The sequence below is a fragment of the Coccinella septempunctata genome, chromosome 9 (genome assembly GCF_907165205.1).
Source record: "Coccinella septempunctata chromosome 9, icCocSept1.1, whole genome shotgun sequence".
NCBI lineage: Eukaryota > Metazoa > Arthropoda > Insecta > Coleoptera > Coccinellidae > Coccinella > Coccinella septempunctata.
Genome location: NC_058197.1, coordinates 19159429 through 19175413, shown reverse-complemented (window position 1 = coordinate 19175413; position 15985 = coordinate 19159429). Strand labels below are relative to the sequence as shown.

The window sequence follows — 15985 nt, the reverse complement described above, 5'->3', positions numbered from 1 at the left end:
ATAGATAAACATAACCTTTTCCATCATAGAATACTGAAGACATAGAGAAAATCTTGTCTCTGTTCTCTTGTCTTTGATCCTAACCTAACCTTAAAAATTTCGTCAGTAGCTGTCACCTTGACAAATGCCACAGAAGCACTGATTCAAAAGATTATAACAAAGTCGATTGGGAACAAATTGCTCTAATTCGCTGCCAAAGCATATTATTCAATTAAAATGCAAAGGTTATGGCTCTATAACACAAAACCTACCTGAATTAATTCATTCTTCACCAAATGTAAACGTGGAATAGCACGAAAATGGTAAAAATACGAGGTCTCACTAGAACGTCAAGGATCGTTGCATTATGTAGCGCAGCAAATTTCATAAATAGCGCCGATAGAGTTATAATGCCGATCGCCATCGTCCCCATGACCGATATTTTCCAATGGTCTATGCACGCTCAGGGTTGGATCTTGTCAGCATTTGCTGGAGGGTATTTAACGAGTCAATTATTGGGTAAACCATTCTTACCCTGCTTTAATTCGCTCATATGATAAGCGTTTTGTTTTCAGGTAGTTTCTGGGTGAACAGACTGGGGGCTAAGAATATCCTTATATGTAGCGTTCTCTTGTGGAGCATAGCCACTTTTATTACACCTTTCCTAGCAAGTAGTATAACAGCATTGGTTATATGTAGGAAAGTTTTAGGGTTCGCTGAAGGTTTAGGTGAGCTTAGCGTTGAATACTTCTGAAACAAGTTTAAAACTTGGAAATTTCAGGTTTGCCCACTATATTCCACCTATTCGCTCATAGTATACCAGTGGAGGAACGTTCTAGAGCCTTCAGCTATCTCCTAGCTTCAGGCTCGGTAGGCCAAACTGTTGCCTCGATCATCTGCCCGCATTTGAGCTGGGAAGCCTGCTTCTACTGGTTTGGTTCTCTGGGATTCTTATGGGTCCTTCTCTGGTTCACTTTGTACCCCGAAGGGGCTTTCCTAGGCGAAGACACCATACCCTTACACATGCCCAAAGTTGTGACGAGGAGTATACGTTGGGCGGACTTCATACTGAGCAGGCCCTTATGGGCGATCTACGTTGCCCATTTTGCTATGAACTGGTCCTCGTACATCATAATGCAGTGGCTCCCGACCTACTTAACAAGATATTTAGGCGGGGACGCTCACAGTTTAAGCCTAACGGCTGTTCCTTACATCGTCAACTCGATAATCGGCATAATATGTGGCCATCTAGCCGACGGTCTACTCCAGAACAAAGGCTGGTCCGTTTTGAACGTTAGAAGACTGATGACCTCCATAGGACTGATAGGACCGGCCCTCTTCCTCGCCATATTCGGCGTTGTCGACCATCTAGCCCTAGCCCTGTTATTTGTCAGCATATCGATGGGGCTTTCAGCCTCAAACAGCGCGGGCCACCTCAGTAACCACGTGGATATCGCCCCCAACCACGCTGGCACCACCTTTGCCATCAGCAACACCATAGCCACCATACCGGGGGTGCTGTGCGGTCCTGTCACAGCCTCCTTGGTGACCGCCTCCGGTGGTAAGTGGATGAGCGTGTTCTTCGGGGCCACCCTGATCAACATCGTGGGAGCTTTCATCTACTTCACAAACAGCATGGCCACGCAGGTCCTGTGAATCTTTTTTAATTTCTACGATATCTAATGTTGGTATCACTGGAGATTTATTAACGAGACCATTTCCAAGTACAGAAAGGATTTTCCGTTTGGTTTCTCTAGGACCGGAAGGTACAAATGGATCTCATAAAGTAGAGTCGTTTATAGTTGTTTTTATTATTGAATATTTGGGAAAAAACTAAAGATTGAGGGTCGTTTCGATAGATTTGCATATTTTAGATGAAAGTGATCTTTTATGATCGTTTTCAACTTGAATATCTCCGCTGAAGGAAAGATTTAATGTACTGTGAATATTTATTATTTTCCGAAAGCCAACCAACGAAATAGACTTCTATATGAGAAATAATCGATTAATTTGTTATGTAATGGAGCAAAAATGTTTATAAAAAGTGTACATATGATTTTAACATAAAGAAGAGATGTATATAAATATTGAGGTCATTAAAGAATATAGTACTTAATGATGCTCATTTTTCGACATGTAAAAATGTAAAATACACCGTGTTCTCTCTAAAAAACGTCTAATCAACCACCAGATGATAAAAAAATTGATACGAAGAAGTTTGACGAAAAATTACCCATCCAAATTTGATCCAACCTAAATCAGCAGAGAAAATTAAGTTTCCGATGGAAAAACTGTAGTTTAGTGATAAGAATCTTTTTAAAACACAACAATTTTTAAAATCACTTTATTTTCCAACAGATTCCCTGACAATAAATTAGATTACGTAGCCGATATATGATTTTGAACAATGTGACGGGTTAACGATGAGATGTAATTGTAGGTGCAACCACACATACTGCAACTGAAAAAAAACGTTCTCAATGAACTCACATTTAACTCAACGATAAGCAAAACACAAAAGTCTTGGTCAAACGTCACACCTGATTAATCTCACCTGTAAATTGCCATGGAGTTCTTTGTACCGTGAATTTCAGAATGTCTTTGCAAGTTCGAGTACCTGGAGAACGTCCTGTTGCAAACCTTGCAGACGTAACAGTTCTTAACGTCGATATTTCCCTCCACTGAACGGTTCCTACCCTGAAATAGCTTGTTAGATTTGTTGCTCGATTCATTTTTACACCCATCCTCCTTCCATGTCGATACATTTTCAGTGGATTCCCCACAAACCGTCCAATTCACCCTCAAACCGTCGTTACTGTGGGTGCTCAGGTGCTTCAATAATTTTTGAACGTTTAAAAAGTGCCTTCCGCACTCCGTACAAGGAAACAGTTCTTTCATGTCCACCTGAAGAAAATTTAGATTCCCAACATGTCTGACATGTTTACCTTGTAAAACTCACATGGTACTTTCGATGTTGATAATAAACTTCCTTATTTTCCAAGGATTGATCACAAATCTGACACCTATACTGATAATCGACATTGTGCGACAACTTCATGTGCGTTCTCAGCTTGTACGTGGACTTGAACCCCTTGGAACACACGTTGCACTTCTCCAGATTATAATTCAGATTGACCTTGGTCGATTTGATCCGATCGTCCACCTTGATGATGGATATGGCGAGTTTCATGGTTTCAGGAAATTTTCTGAAAATTAATCACTCATTTTACCGAAGAAACTGAAAAATAAACCAAAATATCAAGGTTACAACAAAGTTACCTTGACCAAAGCTCGAGCCATTCGTCATTCCCATCATCCCCTTTCTCGGTGTCCATCTTGAACACCCACTTCTCTTCGTACTCGTGCTTCTGCCATCCCCCCAACATCTCGAGGTGCCCCCTCACCTGAGACGTATTGACCTTCACTTGATCGTCCTCGATAACCCTCTCCAATACCTTGATCAACAAGTTTTTCCTCTTTAACTTCTTCAAGACCACCTCCATGTTCATCAGATTCGACATTGTTTTTGTTACATACTCCACCATGTGCTCATCGATTTTTTTATCATCCGTCGTTTGATCTTCATTGGGACGGTCATCGAATTCAATGGCAACTTCCGGTCTGTCCAGTATCAACATCTCTGAAATTCATTTTACAAGAAGGATTGTTAAGTTTAGAGATCTACCTTACCGTTCATGTTCTCCAACAGTATATTTTCTTCGTCGTTTTGATTATCCTCTATTATCACAGAATTAGGAACATGATTTTCAACGGCATCATCTGAAATTGTTACAATTTGAACCGGATCCTCATTCGAATCTTTAAACTTACAGTAAGACGCAGATAAATCAACACCGATTTCATCTGGAAGATGAAGCTCCTCAACGGTTTCCGATTGCATATCTATCACAGCCTGTTCTTCTTGCGCATCTTTCTTGCCCACATGTATTACTTTCCCAATCAAACGTTGGCCTTTGAGCGTCTTGCCGATGGTCAATTTTTTATTGAGTAAGTTCGAGAGGGCAGTTTGTTCGTTTTTCCTCCTCGAATTACCCTCTGTTTGATTCAAAATTAATTCTTTGCTAGAGTTCCTTACTTTTTCCAAATAGCTATCTAACGTCACTGTTTGCCCGGTCAATAAATTTTTACCTGAAAATTCAGATTTGATACTAACTTGTACCATTAAAATTAACTATTTATTCACCTGTTATCTTAGAAATATCAACTGGTAATGAAGATTCAACATCACCTTCGAATGTATTATAAGACTGTTCTGAAATATTCTCCATTTTTACATCTCCGGCATTTTGAAACGAATTGAAGTTCTGTAACTGGACAATGTACTGTAATCCATTCCTAAATATTGATTTCCAATGATATTATTCATATAAAAGATTTTCAATCTCTCAGTAGCATTCAAAGGAACATAAGAGGTCAAAAAAATTAGATGTTTAATTAACTTTCATATTTAAATCAGTATGGAAATTCATAATCCCTTTTAAAAATGACCAATTATTTTTCCTTTAAGGAAATCCTCAGTTTCTTTGTGGAGTTTGCAGAGCCTCTTGATCATATACTAATACAATTTGCACGTTAATCAATTCCCAAACTCAACAATGACACTTTTGGACCAATTACTTTCAATTTACTAACGTTTCGTCATTTTCCATGAATTCATTCTCATTTCTGACATCCAAAATAGATCCCAAGTTTAAAAATTCAGTCTCGGTTTTATTTTTAATCATGGAAGGCTCGATAACATCCATTAAACTAATTTCACCCTTAGGTGATACATCAACATCATTAGTAAAATAAACAATTTGATTCTGATCCTGAACCTCTTCGTTTTCTATATTATTCACCAGATGGAATACTTCATTACTGTTGAAAATGGCATTGTCGTCAGTGCAGTTGAACAATATATCTCCTAGAATAAAATCAACTGGAATTCCTCGATGTTAGGCCTTAAACAATTATTATGCTTAAGAATAAAGTCAAATAATCAAACCTGTATTGTGAATGAGATACTGCGTTTCATCATCAGGGAGTAAAATTGTTTTAGTATTGGCTGGTATGAAATATTGACCATCCATGAATATAGCCGAAGAACCATCTTCAACATCACCAGTCTGAAAATTGAGTTTTTCAGTGAAAAATTAAGCGAAAATTACCTACATACATTATTCAAGAAAGTAATTGCTTTGTAATCATCCTGTATAGGTGTTTCCATAATTAGAATTTCAGTATTAATATAATTGGAAAAAATAAGCGCTTAAGACAGTGAATTCGACAGGATTTTCAAATATTTATATTTTATTTTCAAAATATTTGAAAATGACAATAAACAATAGGTTCTATCGGTAAATAAAATTTCGGTAACTGACAAATGTAGGGTCGGTAAAAAAATGGCGATTGACGTTGACGTTAGGTTATCTATGGTTGACGTTATCAAAAATTAATGACATGTCATCCCTAGCTAAATTTCTATGGTTCAGCTAAATTTTTCAAAAACGAAATCAAAACTGAAATTTCAAATTCAACTATATTCGGAAATGAATATTCGTTTGATTCTTTCTCCTATCTTTATCATAAAGCCTAAATTCTAAATTATCATCAAATTGGTAGTTTTATGGAAGTTGTATACCTATGGTCAATATGATCAATTTGAATCATTAAATTCGACTTCTAAGAAACAGAAAAAGATTTATTGAAATGTTTTATTTTCCACATTAATTCAGGTAGTTTCATTGCTATCAACTACTTCGCTGGCCATTTTTGTTGCGAATTCCGTAAGATCTCTTCTCATAGAGTAAGCATCTTCCCCATCTGCATAATATTTAGGTTCGATTTCCACAGTTTCAAACTTTAGAGAATTTTTGTACAAATTCAAAGCTGCTCTGTTACTCTTTCGAACATGTAAAGATACATATTTGGCATCAAAACATTCGACCATAGCTTCTGAAGCTTGATCCATCAACTTCTGAGCAAGACCAAGTCTTCTATGAGACCTTTTCACTGCCAATGAAGTTATATGACCGTGTTTCATCTCTTCCGTGTCCTCCTCCATTTTAGCAAGAACATATCCCACTATATTACCTATGGAAAAAAAAATTTAATTACACAATGTACTTTGGACTCTAACCTAGAACATTACCTTTTTCATCTTCCGCAACATAACTCAATTGGGGCCAACTGAGTCCATGGTAAAAATAATATTTCATTTGGTAATTTTCTGGTAAACATAGTAAATTGCAGTGCTGCATATTCATCAAATCCTCGGGTTTTGCACATCTTATATTCATTTTTTTTTGCTCAATCTAACCTTGACTTCCTCAACTTGTTTCTTACTCTTTTCAAGTCTTGTATTTGAGAATTTGTTGATTCGCTGAATCCAAGGATCGAATTCACAACTTCAAACTTACTTCTCAACCAAAGAAGTATTAAGTACCAGGCTGTAATAGGGACAAATAAAACATTTCAATGGAAAATTCTAAGACTCACCAGTGAAAATGAAAACAGACAAAACTGTGAATGCCCAGATCCAACTCAAAATGAAAATAATCATTGATAAAATGTTGAAAATATACGATTCAATATCCCAAACTTGTCGGTGTAATGCACTAGCATCATGAAGTAATGCCAAAAATCGCCATATTTGACGGGATATCCAAAGGTTATCAAATTAGCCAATTTTATCAATCAATCTCATTATCATAATCTAAACATTTCTTACCAATGAACTTCAAATTGACTTTCTATTCGTAGGTAAAAATCAGAAAAATCTACGGAATTCAACAATTCGCAAATTTAACCTCCAATTAGCAAAATACATAGAAATGACGTAAAATTCTGAACCAGAGAGAGAGAGTAAACCGAGAGTACTCTTCGGAGTATACGGAGTGATCGATATTTTCTGGTTTTCATCTTTGTGGTTCTGTGTTCTATCTGTCAAGTGTCAACTAGAGATTGTCAGATATTTCAGGATATTTCATTTCTCGACCGATTGAAATAAATCACGAAAATGTCGTCAATTCTCAAATTATCTAATTCTATCGCGAAATTTTCCAAAAATTCCGGTGTATTGAAGGTAATTTGCGAATAACCCATTATGCAATTTCTCCGAGCAAAGGCCCCTCAAAGTTCATCTTAACCTACAATTACGTAATTAAAAAATGAAGAATACTCTTAAAATTTCTTCTTTCAGGCCACTAAAAGTATAAGAAATGCATCCACCGCCTTGAAAAACGAAGTTCCAGTTTTAAATGTACCTCCAACAACCTGCACAACACTCAATTCGGGTATGTGACCTTTGCTTTTTTACTTTTCTTCATTTAATTCCACCTTCCTCAATAAACACAGGGGTTCGTGTGGCTACCGAAGACTGGGGTTCTCAGACAGCAACTGTTGGTATTTGGATTGACGCAGGTAGTCGCTATGAAAATTCTAAAAATAATGGGGTAGCCCATTTCATGGAACATATGGCTTTTAAGGTATTCTTAAGATATAAAATCCTATCCTAGGTTCCTATCTTGTAACTTGTATTTCAGGGAACTGGCAAAAGGACCCAAGGCCAGTTGGAAATCGAAATTGAAGATATGGGAGCTCAGTTGAATGCCTACACAAGTAGAGAACAAACCGTATACTACTCTAGATGTCTTGCCAAAGATGTACCAAAGGCGATAGAAATTTTAGCTGACATTGTTCAAAATGCCAAGCTTGGGGAGCAAGAAATCGAACGTGAGAGAGGTGTCATCCTTAGAGAAATGCAAGAAGTTGAATCTAACCTACAGGAAGTTGTATTCGACCACCTACACTCAACAGCCTATCAAGGTACACCATTGGCCAATACCATCTTGGGGCCCACTGAAAATATCAAGAGGATCAATGCAACTGACTTGAGGAGTTACCTTGACAGTCATTACAGTCCAGGTAGGATGGTTGTTGCTGGAGCTGGAGGTGTTAACCATGACGAATTATGCAAGTTGGTGGAGACACATATTACTGGTGAGTGTCTTTTTATGTTAATTTCGGCAAAAATTTTGATTTCTTTCTATGAATTTCGTTTGACATTACCCTCTGACTGTCAATAAGAGTTTAAACTGTTATTCAAATTCTCAGTGTTGAAATATGGGTTTTTGTAAGCCTGTACCAGCTTCTTCTCCAGCGTTTGGAGTGTGTTATTTCAAGAAGAGATGGATAAAGAAGCCGATTTCAAGGCCCCCTTGTGAAATTGCCGCTATTGACGAATTCAGAAGGCATCTGAAATGTCATCGGCAAAACTATAGCTTTATCGCTCATAATATCTGGGCTGTGTCAAAACCAAGACCCTTACCGCTTGTCTATCAGACGAAACGTTACAATTGTTGTTGTTAACTTGAAAAATTCAATGAATTATGTGATTTTTAGCCTGCAATTAATAAATGTCTGTTTGTAGATTTTAAGGTCGTTTCTTGAGTGGAACTTATGTTTACAGGAACTGGTGGACCAATTTCCGATATACCGTCTTTGGCCCCCTGTAGATTTACAGGTTCAGAAATCAGAGTCAGGGACGACTCTCTACCTCTAGCTCATGTAGCAATAGCGGTTGAGGGTGTGGGTTGGACAGACCCTGATCTGTTGACACTGATGGTGGCTTCCACTGTCTTGGGTGCATGGGACAGGTCCCAAGCCTCAGCTAAACAAAATGCTACCACTTTGGCCAGAGCAAGTGCTGAAGGTGACCTCTGCCACTCTTATCAAAGTTTCAACACATGCTATAAGGTTAGATTGATTTTTCGGAGGGTTTATAGATGTAATTGTTGCACATTTATAGGACACTGGACTGTGGGGTGTCTACTTTGTTTCTGATCATCTTAAAATTGATGACATGATGTTCAACATTCAACAAGAGTTTGTAAGGCTCTGCACACACATTACCGAGGGTGAAGTCGAAAGGGCAAAGGCTCTGTTGACCGCCAACACCTTATTACAGTTGGATACTTCAACTTCAGTATGCGAAGATATCGGTAAGTTCGAGAACCTTGTAATCCGATAGTTTCCTACTTATTTGTTGGTTTAAGGTCGCCAATTCTTATGCTACGGTCGTAGGATACCGCCACATGAACTGACTCACAGAATCAACTCCATAACTGCACAGAACGTTCGTGATGTATGCTTCAAATACATTTACGACAGGTGTCCTGCTATTGCAGCTGTAGGACCTATTGAAAATCTACCCGACTACAACAGGATCCGTAGTTCCATGTACTGGCTACGTGTCTAATTTTAATAAATTATTTGATCAGTTTTTGCTCGAAGTAAAATACTTGATTATTTTTTTCGTCAACCTTTTTCCAACTCTGATTTGTAAATACTAGATGAGAATGTATGTGTATGATTGTACTACAGTTATTTGATAAAAATGTTCACCAGTGGATGCATTGGTTTTATTTTTGAATTTCGGAAATTTTTTGAATTCGAGTATGCCATAAGTAATTTTCTGTCTTCATCTTTTCTATGGTTTTCAGGACAGTGACCTAGCAATTAATCAAGCTCTTTGAATTGAGGCGCCCTAACCTCACTTTCTTTTCCTCGCGTATCTCCAAAATTTGAAGAAACCGTACTTCTCGAATTGAAAATGGCAAGCGGTGGGAATCCAGCAAATAAGCATATTCTGCACAGTAGCATATTCAATAAAACCCTTAGGGGTTGGCAAGGTTTGAACTGCGAAATAACGCAAAAGAATCTTATGTACCCTATATTCATAGTGTAAGTCGAATCATTTGGTGGCGACCGGTATTCTAAACGAAATATAAATTCCAGCGACGACGAGAATGCCGTACAACCCATTCAAAGCATGCCTGGTATTTCAAGATTCGGGATCAACAGGCTCAAAGATCACTTATCCCCTCTTGTCGAGAAAGGTTTGCAATCTGTACTTCTCTTTGGAGTTATCAATAATGTTCCTAAGGTATTAAAGTCGCATCATTTCGAAACCGAAACGAAAATTTGTTCAATATTTTAGGATGAGACTGGTTCCAATGCAAGTACCGAGAAGAATCCAGTGTTGAAGGCAGTTCCAAAGCTGAAAACATGGTTTCCGTCTTTAACAGTAGCCTGTGATGTTTGTTTATGTGCCTATACTTCGCATGGTCATTGCGGAATCCTTGACAAGGATGGGTATATCAAAAATGATGACAGTATCAAGAGACTAGCTGAAGTGGCTTTAGCTTACGCTAAAGCAGGTAGGAAATTGATATTCAAGAGAGAACAAGGTTAATCATTTAATTATAGGCGCTGACATTGTTGCTCCTTCTGACATGATGGACGGAAGAATTGGTGCTATAAAGCAATCGTTGAGGGACAATGGTTTAGTCAATAGAGTATCTGTTTTATCGTACACTGCTAAATTTGCATCGAATCTCTATGGGCCTTTCAGGGACGCTAGTAAATCAGCACCAGCGTTCGGTATGCCATCAAAAATCGAAGTATCCAAATTTCTGACGAATTTTTTTTAGGGGATCGAAAGTGTTACCAATTACCTTCGGAAAGCACCGGTTTGGCATTGAGGGCTGCCGCTCGAGACGTAGAAGAAGGAGCTGACATGTTGATGGTGAAACCTGTACTTATTTATATGGACATCGTCAAGGAGCTGAAGAACAAATATCCGGAATACCCAATGTTCGTTTATCAGGTATCGGGAGAGTTTGCGATGATTCACCATGCCGCCAAAGCTGAAGCTGTCGATTTGAGGCTTGTTTTAACCGAGGTTTTGTCTTCGCTGAGGAGATCAGGTTAGTGGAAGTCTTTAAGAATGTTTTCTAAAGTGTTCATGTTGTTTTGCTGTAGGTGCTGATGTTATAATAACTTACTTCACACCTCAGATATTGGACTGGATACATGGGGGCAGCAAGTTGTAATTCGTTGTTGTTCATAGTGAAATTTTTAATATATTGATCGGGGTGATTCAACTGGGAGGGGTTCAGTGTTTATTTATTTTTGTGATTGGATAAAAGAATTGGTGTAGTGGTACGATATCGACAGCATGTGCCTGTAAAAGGAATGAAAGCCTGCGTAAAATGTTCTATGTACTCAGTAACGTTTACTATATGAGAAATATACAATAATAAAGTGTAAATCAATAAATTTCATAATATACATGACATACAGTTTCAAACTGTCGATATAACAAATACATTATATACAAACACTTCTATATAATTTTTTCCAATAGCACTTTCTTGATATTTCCTATTCGAGCATTGCTTTTCCTGCAAATATAAACATTTCAGATATCGAAATCTCGACAAACAACGGGTGCCCCCACCTATCACTCAGCAGCATCGTTGCCGTTATCGTTTTGTCCGTCTCCTGCTTCTCTGGTCATGTTCTCGATTTTCCTATACTCCGCTTCTTCCGGTGAAGATGTCTTACCGTCAAACGGGTCTCTACTTTTGTCATTCGAATCTGAATTTGGCGCCCTCAAAAAGTCTTCCTAGAAATTAAGATAAAACCGTGAAAATTCTCGTATTTGATCTCTCACTCTCACTTACCTTGACACCAGGTACACCGCTTTCAGGTGATTCATCCCCATCGTTGATGATATCGTTATTTCCCTTATTTTCCAAGGATTTCTGGTGAGCCTGCGCCATGTTCTGCAAATTCTGCGTACCGGCCATAATAGAAGGACTATGAGCATTATTCTTACGTATTTTATCACCTGAATGAAAATAAATGGAAAACAATAAAAAAAAATACGAGAATTAAAATAATTAACCTTTTCTCCACAGGGTGATTTCTTGTTGCTTGAAATATCTCCTATCCTCGGTATCCATAAGAACAAGATTTAGGAAATATTTAACGGAGAACTTCTTGTTTATATCTCTCATGGTTGGGGTTAGATCGTATCCCGCCAAGAAAACCCTGATCGGAATGCTTTCTCCTGAAATTTGGATTATTTAATTTTTTCCCAGGGAAATAATGAAAATTGTACCTCTAACTGGGGCCCCGTCCATTATTTCATATTTGGCTATTGTCTCGTTTTCTGTGAAAGTGTTGGGACCTTGCCCTGTTGTTTCTTTCTTGATGATGGCAATTTCCATATGTTTGATCTTTATCCGCACTAAAAGGAAGTAGATTTTACCCACAATGACGTCCTTCAGGTGGTACCTACAAGAATCACCTTGAAATTTGTTGATATTCGAGGAATATTAAACTTACTTCGATTTGTTGTACTCGAATTCAATGTGCAAGCAATCTTCTATACCCACTTCCATTTTAATGGAGCTGTTCATCTCTGTGTAACTCGACAAAGTATGGACAGCTATATCTAATTCCTTAACTATGTCTGCAAGCCTACGAATTATGGTCACCTTTAGGAAATAGCGCAGTCTGACATTAGCTCCTGATGAGAAGACAAAGATGAAAACCCGTCTCGGATTATATAATACAAATGAACTGCCTACCTGTGTATACTTCAAAAGGCTTCTCTACACAGCTGAATTCAAAAGGATAGCTGGTATTTGCAATCATTTCACCGGGGCGCGCCAATTCTTTCACCAAAGAAATGAATTCATGATGATTACCTCTGTCATAAAACATCTCAATTTGGCCTATAAATTCTATTTTGATACCCTGATGTTCCAACTTACTCCCAGGCTTTTTCAAACTGATATTCACCTATAATAAAAACAATCAGTAAATATTGCTTAATACTAGCTAACAAACAAGTTGTCAAAAACAAGTTTACGTTTATTTTGATCAACTTTGACCTATCCTTTTCCAGTCAAATTGATAAAAAACAATTAATCAACCATTTCTTATGGATGAATAGCTCATTAGGTCTGTAAAAAAAAAACCAAGGTCCTTTTTACCTTTCCTGAGACTGTTTCCCCATCATAATATAACAATAGTCTTTCCTTCTTGGAATCATCCGTTTTAACTTCGGCAGTTTTCCTAGTCTCTTGTCCATCAAGGTATATTTCAATCTCTGCAGATTGACCAAATCCAAAAAAACTCTGAAAACAAGTTCAACGTATTCAGATTAATTCGAGACGTCAAAATTAACCTCAGCTCTCCGAATACGAAGTAGGCGTTACTCACCATTTCAATTTGCTGATGATCACATAAATTCCAAACAATTTGTATCTATTCCTTCGAAGAACAACGAAAGCTCAGTCTTTAATTGATATTCGACCGATAAATTAACGAATTAACATCACTTTAGAACGTATTCTTGACAGGATTTTTGTGGATTCGTGAGAAGATGGCGTTTGCGTCCATAGAAATGGGCGACAAGTGGACAAACAGGTGTGTTCGAGATGTCATAAATTAATTGCTATAAATAATAAATGTTTTCTTCGGAGAATTCGGGAATAAAAGCTTTGTCTTCTTGGTCGACTGTTTAATTTCAGATTTTCAAGAATGAATTTTGATTGGAAAAGGTATTTCCCTATTTCAAGGTCAAACTTGAAATTAATGGTGGATGCACTTAACCTAAACTTTCCCTTGAGATGGCGCATCCACCATATATGTTGATAAAAAATAATGGATAATAGCAATGAGTATTAAACTCAATGATAACAGATAATTTACCAGAAATGTTTACTAGAAGAAATAGTGTAAATTTACCATATTTAAATATATTGTATCGTTTATTCATATAAAAAATATTTCTGTAGAAATACTGATCAACTTAGAAAATAATTGTTTCAATATAGGATATAACATTTCATATAAAATAATGCTTGAGTATAAAAATATGCTACAATTCATGAAAATAAAATTGTCAATAAAATCAAATTATAGTGCTAAAACGTGCCAAGTCGATTAAGTGAGCAGAACAAATATGGCTATAGATATCGTCGGTTTGTTCTATATTATTGTCAAGCTTTCTTTGAACACATTGAGCTGAACAATTAAATAGTGTATACATAATTGGAGTTTTAGAAATTCACTTAACGTTCAGAAAAATCGAAAGGTGTTGAACTCTTAAATCTTTGAATAATATCCCCTGTATTATATACTTTTGAGGGTTCTATCTCTGACCCTTGAAGTTTTATCCAGATTTGTTTTCATTTGACTGTAATATGGGGCTCATTTTTCGAGTGGAATATAACAACTAGATTATGGAACAATCCCCGCAATTACAATCACCCCCACCACCACAATCGCAATCGCCACAATCACAATCACCACAATCACAATCGCAGTCTCCACACTCGCAGCAACCTTCTGGGCAGTCACAGCAGGTGTCGCCACAGTCGCAACAACCTGCGTCATGGCCTGTCACGTGCCTGGAGCAGCAGAAGATGCAGTAGCACAGATCTGCTATTTCGCTGCCGTCGCACCACAAGCAGAAGAGGCAGCAGTCGTTGGACGGAGAGGCAGGTTGCTGGTAGACTGGCTGATCGAAGTTGTAGGTCATTTGTTGTTGTGGCTGGGGTTGTACCGTCACCAGGGGTGGTGGTGCTGCGGATAGAAGTGTGTGAGAGGTTTTGGTTTTAGAGGAGTTTGTGTATAACTTACCGTTGAGGGGTTGGTCTTGCTTTTTTTGATCTGCTGGAAGAATAACGGAATTTTTAATATTTTCAAAGTTTCGGATAGATTCTAGGGTGAAATTTTTAGGGTACCAATGAGTTCTCACGCTAAAAATTGCTCTTTTCGATAATAATCAGCAGAAACTCATCTATACAAATCATGCGATCCAAGAAGTGTTTGAAAAGGTGTTACATAATATTAGAAAGTCTTTCTTGTACATTTGGGTGTAGAGTTGGAAAATTTTCTTACCCTTCTTTCTCTCTTCTTCATTTACGACATCTAATTGAGCAGAACTTGAAATATTTTGGTCCCTCGGAGGTGGTGCTAAGTTACCAACTGCTTCATCTGAAGGAGATTTCGAAAAGTTAATCAGATTGAATAAATATGAAAAAATATTGAAAAAAACGATCAAATGAGCTCACCATAAGAAGGGGGTGCGGTTGGGATACCACCCTGATCTACAGGTGGAGCAGAGGGTACTGCATACTGGCTCATTTTCTGAAAAAAAAAGGAATAGTGTAGTAGAGTAGTAAATAATTTGGATAACGTATCCTACGCCACTGGACTGGTAACACAGCATCCTATTACATCATGAATCAAAACAAAACAAAAACAAACATATCGAATAACCATAAAAGAATTGGATCTCTCTTATCTCTGAATTGGATACATTTACAAAACGCCCAGAAGGAATATTATTTAAAAAATTTAATCTATGAGAACTCACTTTGTCGCTCTTGCTGCAAAGTTTGTTTGAAGATCCGAGATGATTCTGCCTGATGGGCTTTTTGAACTTCAATTATTATTCAAAAAATTTATCAAGATAAAGCAATGGAGATTTGAAACGTTATCTTAGCGGCCTTTTATACCGCGTGTTGAAATTCCACAACGCGCACCCATACTACACTTCCGTGAATCATTTTTAAAAATGACGTAGTAGATTTGGATTTCATAGACGGCGACTACAAGAGGTCAAGACTTACAGTTCCTGTTAAAGGTCTAATCTTTGGTACCTCTTAATTAAGAACATCTTTTTTCCAAACTGGAATAATTTGGTCAACTTTGAAGAGCTACAAGAGTTAGAAAAATTGCACTGGACATATGCTGATTTTTTTTGCGGAAAAAATCATAACTTCCAAACTGTACGCTACAGGTTGATGAAAATTGGACCATTCTATTCACGAAGGATCAATCTATATGTAAAAAAATCAGCATCTGTCCAGACCCATTTTTCTAGGTGCTGTAGCTCTTCAAAGTTCAATTTTTTTTAATGCCGATCGAATTTTTTTTTCGACCTATATCGACCCGGTCTTTTTTCATTCATGATTTATTTTGTTACTCGCTATATTAATTTTGTTCACATCAGCTCTGAAAAACTCTAACTTTCATCATTTTTCAACCGAAAATTACTTTTTGATTCAACTCGCGGACAAAGAGTAACAGAGTAGTTCAAATATCCGGTAGTTCAAAACTCCACTGTTCCAAGAAT

General features: G+C 37.4%; 7 protein-coding genes across 10 annotated transcripts; 3 read left to right on the top strand and 4 right to left on the bottom strand.

The window, feature by feature from the left end:
* Positions 1-100: 100 nt before the first annotated feature.
* LOC123320724 (probable anion transporter 4, chloroplastic) lies at positions 101-2095 on the top strand. Its single transcript, XM_044908127.1, has 3 exons — positions 101-498; positions 555-707; positions 761-2095. Exons 1-3 carry the CDS (start codon positions 300-302, stop codon positions 1633-1635), a joined length of 1227 nt encoding a protein of 408 aa, XP_044764062.1. The 5' UTR covers positions 101-299; the 3' UTR covers positions 1636-2095.
* A 214-nt stretch (positions 2096-2309) lies between these two features.
* On the bottom strand, positions 2310-5391 carry LOC123320706 (zinc finger protein 789-like). The gene is made up of 10 exons (XM_044908104.1): positions 5159-5391; positions 4988-5108; positions 4633-4906; positions 4184-4335; positions 3811-4128; positions 3670-3759; positions 3259-3619; positions 2939-3185; positions 2534-2883; positions 2310-2440 (listed from the first exon to the last, which is right to left on the bottom strand). The coding sequence occupies exons 1-10, from the start codon at positions 5207-5209 to the stop codon at positions 2359-2361; spliced, it is 2046 nt and encodes a 681-aa protein (XP_044764039.1). The 5' UTR covers positions 5210-5391; the 3' UTR covers positions 2310-2358.
* A 291-nt stretch (positions 5392-5682) lies between these two features.
* LOC123320746 (N-alpha-acetyltransferase 10) lies at positions 5683-6837 on the bottom strand. 2 transcript variants are annotated; one of them, XM_044908155.1, is made up of 3 exons: positions 6713-6837; positions 6134-6431; positions 5683-6075 (listed from the first exon to the last, which is right to left on the bottom strand). In XM_044908155.1, the coding sequence occupies exons 2-3, from the start codon at positions 6279-6281 to the stop codon at positions 5714-5716; spliced, it is 510 nt and encodes a 169-aa protein (XP_044764090.1). In that variant the 5' UTR covers positions 6282-6431; positions 6713-6837; the 3' UTR covers positions 5683-5713. The 2 variants fall into 2 exon arrangements, with proteins under 2 accessions (XP_044764090.1, XP_044764089.1); XM_044908154.1 differs by lacking the exon at positions 6713-6837 and adding an exon at positions 6481-6665.
* A 68-nt stretch (positions 6838-6905) lies between these two features.
* On the top strand, positions 6906-9394 carry LOC123320718 (mitochondrial-processing peptidase subunit beta). The gene is made up of 7 exons (XM_044908120.1): positions 6906-7066; positions 7184-7277; positions 7339-7469; positions 7527-7983; positions 8453-8739; positions 8792-8984; positions 9039-9394. The coding sequence occupies exons 1-7, from the start codon at positions 7001-7003 to the stop codon at positions 9239-9241; spliced, it is 1431 nt and encodes a 476-aa protein (XP_044764055.1). The 5' UTR covers positions 6906-7000; the 3' UTR covers positions 9242-9394.
* A 107-nt stretch (positions 9395-9501) lies between these two features.
* LOC123320728 (delta-aminolevulinic acid dehydratase) lies at positions 9502-11167 on the top strand. The gene is made up of 6 exons (XM_044908132.1): positions 9502-9726; positions 9781-9928; positions 9983-10202; positions 10252-10425; positions 10476-10751; positions 10807-11167. Exons 1-6 carry the CDS (start codon positions 9596-9598, stop codon positions 10875-10877), a joined length of 1020 nt encoding a protein of 339 aa, XP_044764067.1. The 5' UTR covers positions 9502-9595; the 3' UTR covers positions 10878-11167.
* Positions 11033-13246, bottom strand: LOC123320725 (vacuolar protein sorting-associated protein 26B-like). Its single transcript, XM_044908128.1, has 9 exons — positions 13060-13246; positions 12831-12974; positions 12423-12636; positions 12178-12361; positions 11951-12126; positions 11735-11899; positions 11511-11677; positions 11285-11452; positions 11033-11228 (listed from the first exon to the last, which is right to left on the bottom strand). Exons 1-8 carry the CDS (start codon positions 13060-13062, stop codon positions 11288-11290), a joined length of 1218 nt encoding a protein of 405 aa, XP_044764063.1. The 5' UTR covers positions 13063-13246; the 3' UTR covers positions 11033-11228; positions 11285-11287.
* A 336-nt stretch (positions 13247-13582) lies between these two features.
* LOC123320744 lies at positions 13583-15530 on the bottom strand. Of its 3 annotated transcripts, XR_006538789.1 has the most exons (6): positions 15224-15519; positions 14919-14994; positions 14746-14841; positions 14485-14517; positions 13972-14427; positions 13583-13915 (listed from the first exon to the last, which is right to left on the bottom strand). XR_006538789.1 is itself a non-coding variant. In XM_044908151.1 (5 exons), exons 2-5 carry the CDS (start codon positions 14989-14991, stop codon positions 14078-14080), a joined length of 549 nt encoding a protein of 182 aa, XP_044764086.1. In that variant the 5' UTR covers positions 14992-14994; positions 15224-15530; the 3' UTR covers positions 13583-14077. The 3 variants fall into 3 exon arrangements, 2 of the variants coding, with proteins under 2 accessions (XP_044764086.1, XP_044764085.1); XM_044908151.1 differs by having other exon boundaries at positions 13583-14427; positions 14485-14514; positions 15224-15530; XM_044908150.1 differs by having other exon boundaries at positions 13583-14427; positions 15224-15515.
* Between the last annotated feature and the right edge of the window lie 455 nt (positions 15531-15985).

What these genes read in the sequence shown, in the direction of transcription:
- LOC123320724 (XM_044908127.1), top strand. Translation starts at nt 300, where the DNA reads ATGGTAAAAATACGAGGTCTCACTAGAACGTCAAGGATCGTTGCATTA. An exon ending in TTTAACGAGTCAATTATTGG is followed by an intron (nt 499 to 554) that starts GTAAACCATTCT and finishes TTTTGTTTTCAG; the next exon opens with GTAGTTTCTGGGTGAACAGA. An exon ending in AGGGTTCGCTGAAGGTTTAG is followed by an intron (nt 708 to 760) that starts GTGAGCTTAGCG and finishes TGGAAATTTCAG; the next exon opens with GTTTGCCCACTATATTCCAC.
- LOC123320706 (XM_044908104.1), bottom strand. Translation starts at nt 5,209, where the DNA reads ATGGAAACACCTATACAGGATGATTACAAAGCAATTACTTTCTTGAAT. An exon ending in GTATCTCATTCACAATACAG is followed by an intron (nt 4,907 to 4,987) that starts GTTTGATTATTT and finishes ATTTTATTCTAG; the next exon opens with GAGATATATTGTTCAACTGC. An exon ending in TGATTTATCTGCGTCTTACT is followed by an intron (nt 3,760 to 3,810) that starts GTAAGTTTAAAG and finishes TAACAATTTCAG; the next exon opens with ATGATGCCGTTGAAAATCAT.
- LOC123320746 (XM_044908155.1), bottom strand. Translation starts at nt 6,281, where the DNA reads ATGAATATAAGATGTGCAAAACCCGAGGATTTGATGAATATGCAGCAC. An exon ending in TGTTGCGGAAGATGAAAAAG is followed by an intron (nt 6,076 to 6,133) that starts GTAATGTTCTAG and finishes TTTTTTCCATAG; the next exon opens with GTAATATAGTGGGATATGTT.
- LOC123320718 (XM_044908120.1), top strand. Translation starts at nt 7,001, where the DNA reads ATGTCGTCAATTCTCAAATTATCTAATTCTATCGCGAAATTTTCCAAA. An exon ending in GGTGGAGACACATATTACTG is followed by an intron (nt 7,984 to 8,452) that starts GTGAGTGTCTTT and finishes TTATGTTTACAG; the next exon opens with GAACTGGTGGACCAATTTCC. An exon ending in GTTTCAACACATGCTATAAG is followed by an intron (nt 8,740 to 8,791) that starts GTTAGATTGATT and finishes GCACATTTATAG; the next exon opens with GACACTGGACTGTGGGGTGT.
- LOC123320728 (XM_044908132.1), top strand. Translation starts at nt 9,596, where the DNA reads ATGGCAAGCGGTGGGAATCCAGCAAATAAGCATATTCTGCACAGTAGC. An exon ending in ATGTACCCTATATTCATAGT is followed by an intron (nt 9,727 to 9,780) that starts GTAAGTCGAATC and finishes TATAAATTCCAG; the next exon opens with CGACGACGAGAATGCCGTAC. An exon ending in GTCTTCGCTGAGGAGATCAG is followed by an intron (nt 10,752 to 10,806) that starts GTTAGTGGAAGT and finishes GTTTTGCTGTAG; the next exon opens with GTGCTGATGTTATAATAACT.
- LOC123320725 (XM_044908128.1), bottom strand. An exon ending in GGGAAACAGTCTCAGGAAAG is followed by an intron (nt 12,637 to 12,830) that starts GTAAAAAGGACC and finishes TTTTTATTATAG; the next exon opens with GTGAATATCAGTTTGAAAAA. An exon ending in GCCTTTTGAAGTATACACAG is followed by an intron (nt 12,362 to 12,422) that starts GTAGGCAGTTCA and finishes TCTTCTCATCAG; the next exon opens with GAGCTAATGTCAGACTGCGC.
- LOC123320744 (XM_044908150.1), bottom strand. Translation starts at nt 14,991, where the DNA reads ATGAGCCAGTATGCAGTACCCTCTGCTCCACCTGTAGATCAGGGTGGT. An exon ending in AACCGCACCCCCTTCTTATG is followed by an intron (nt 14,842 to 14,918) that starts GTGAGCTCATTT and finishes AATCTCCTTCAG; the next exon opens with ATGAAGCAGTTGGTAACTTA. An exon ending in GCAAGACCAACCCCTCAACG is followed by an intron (nt 14,428 to 14,484) that starts GTAAGTTATACA and finishes TTCTATCCGCAG; the next exon opens with CACCACCACCCCTGGTGACG.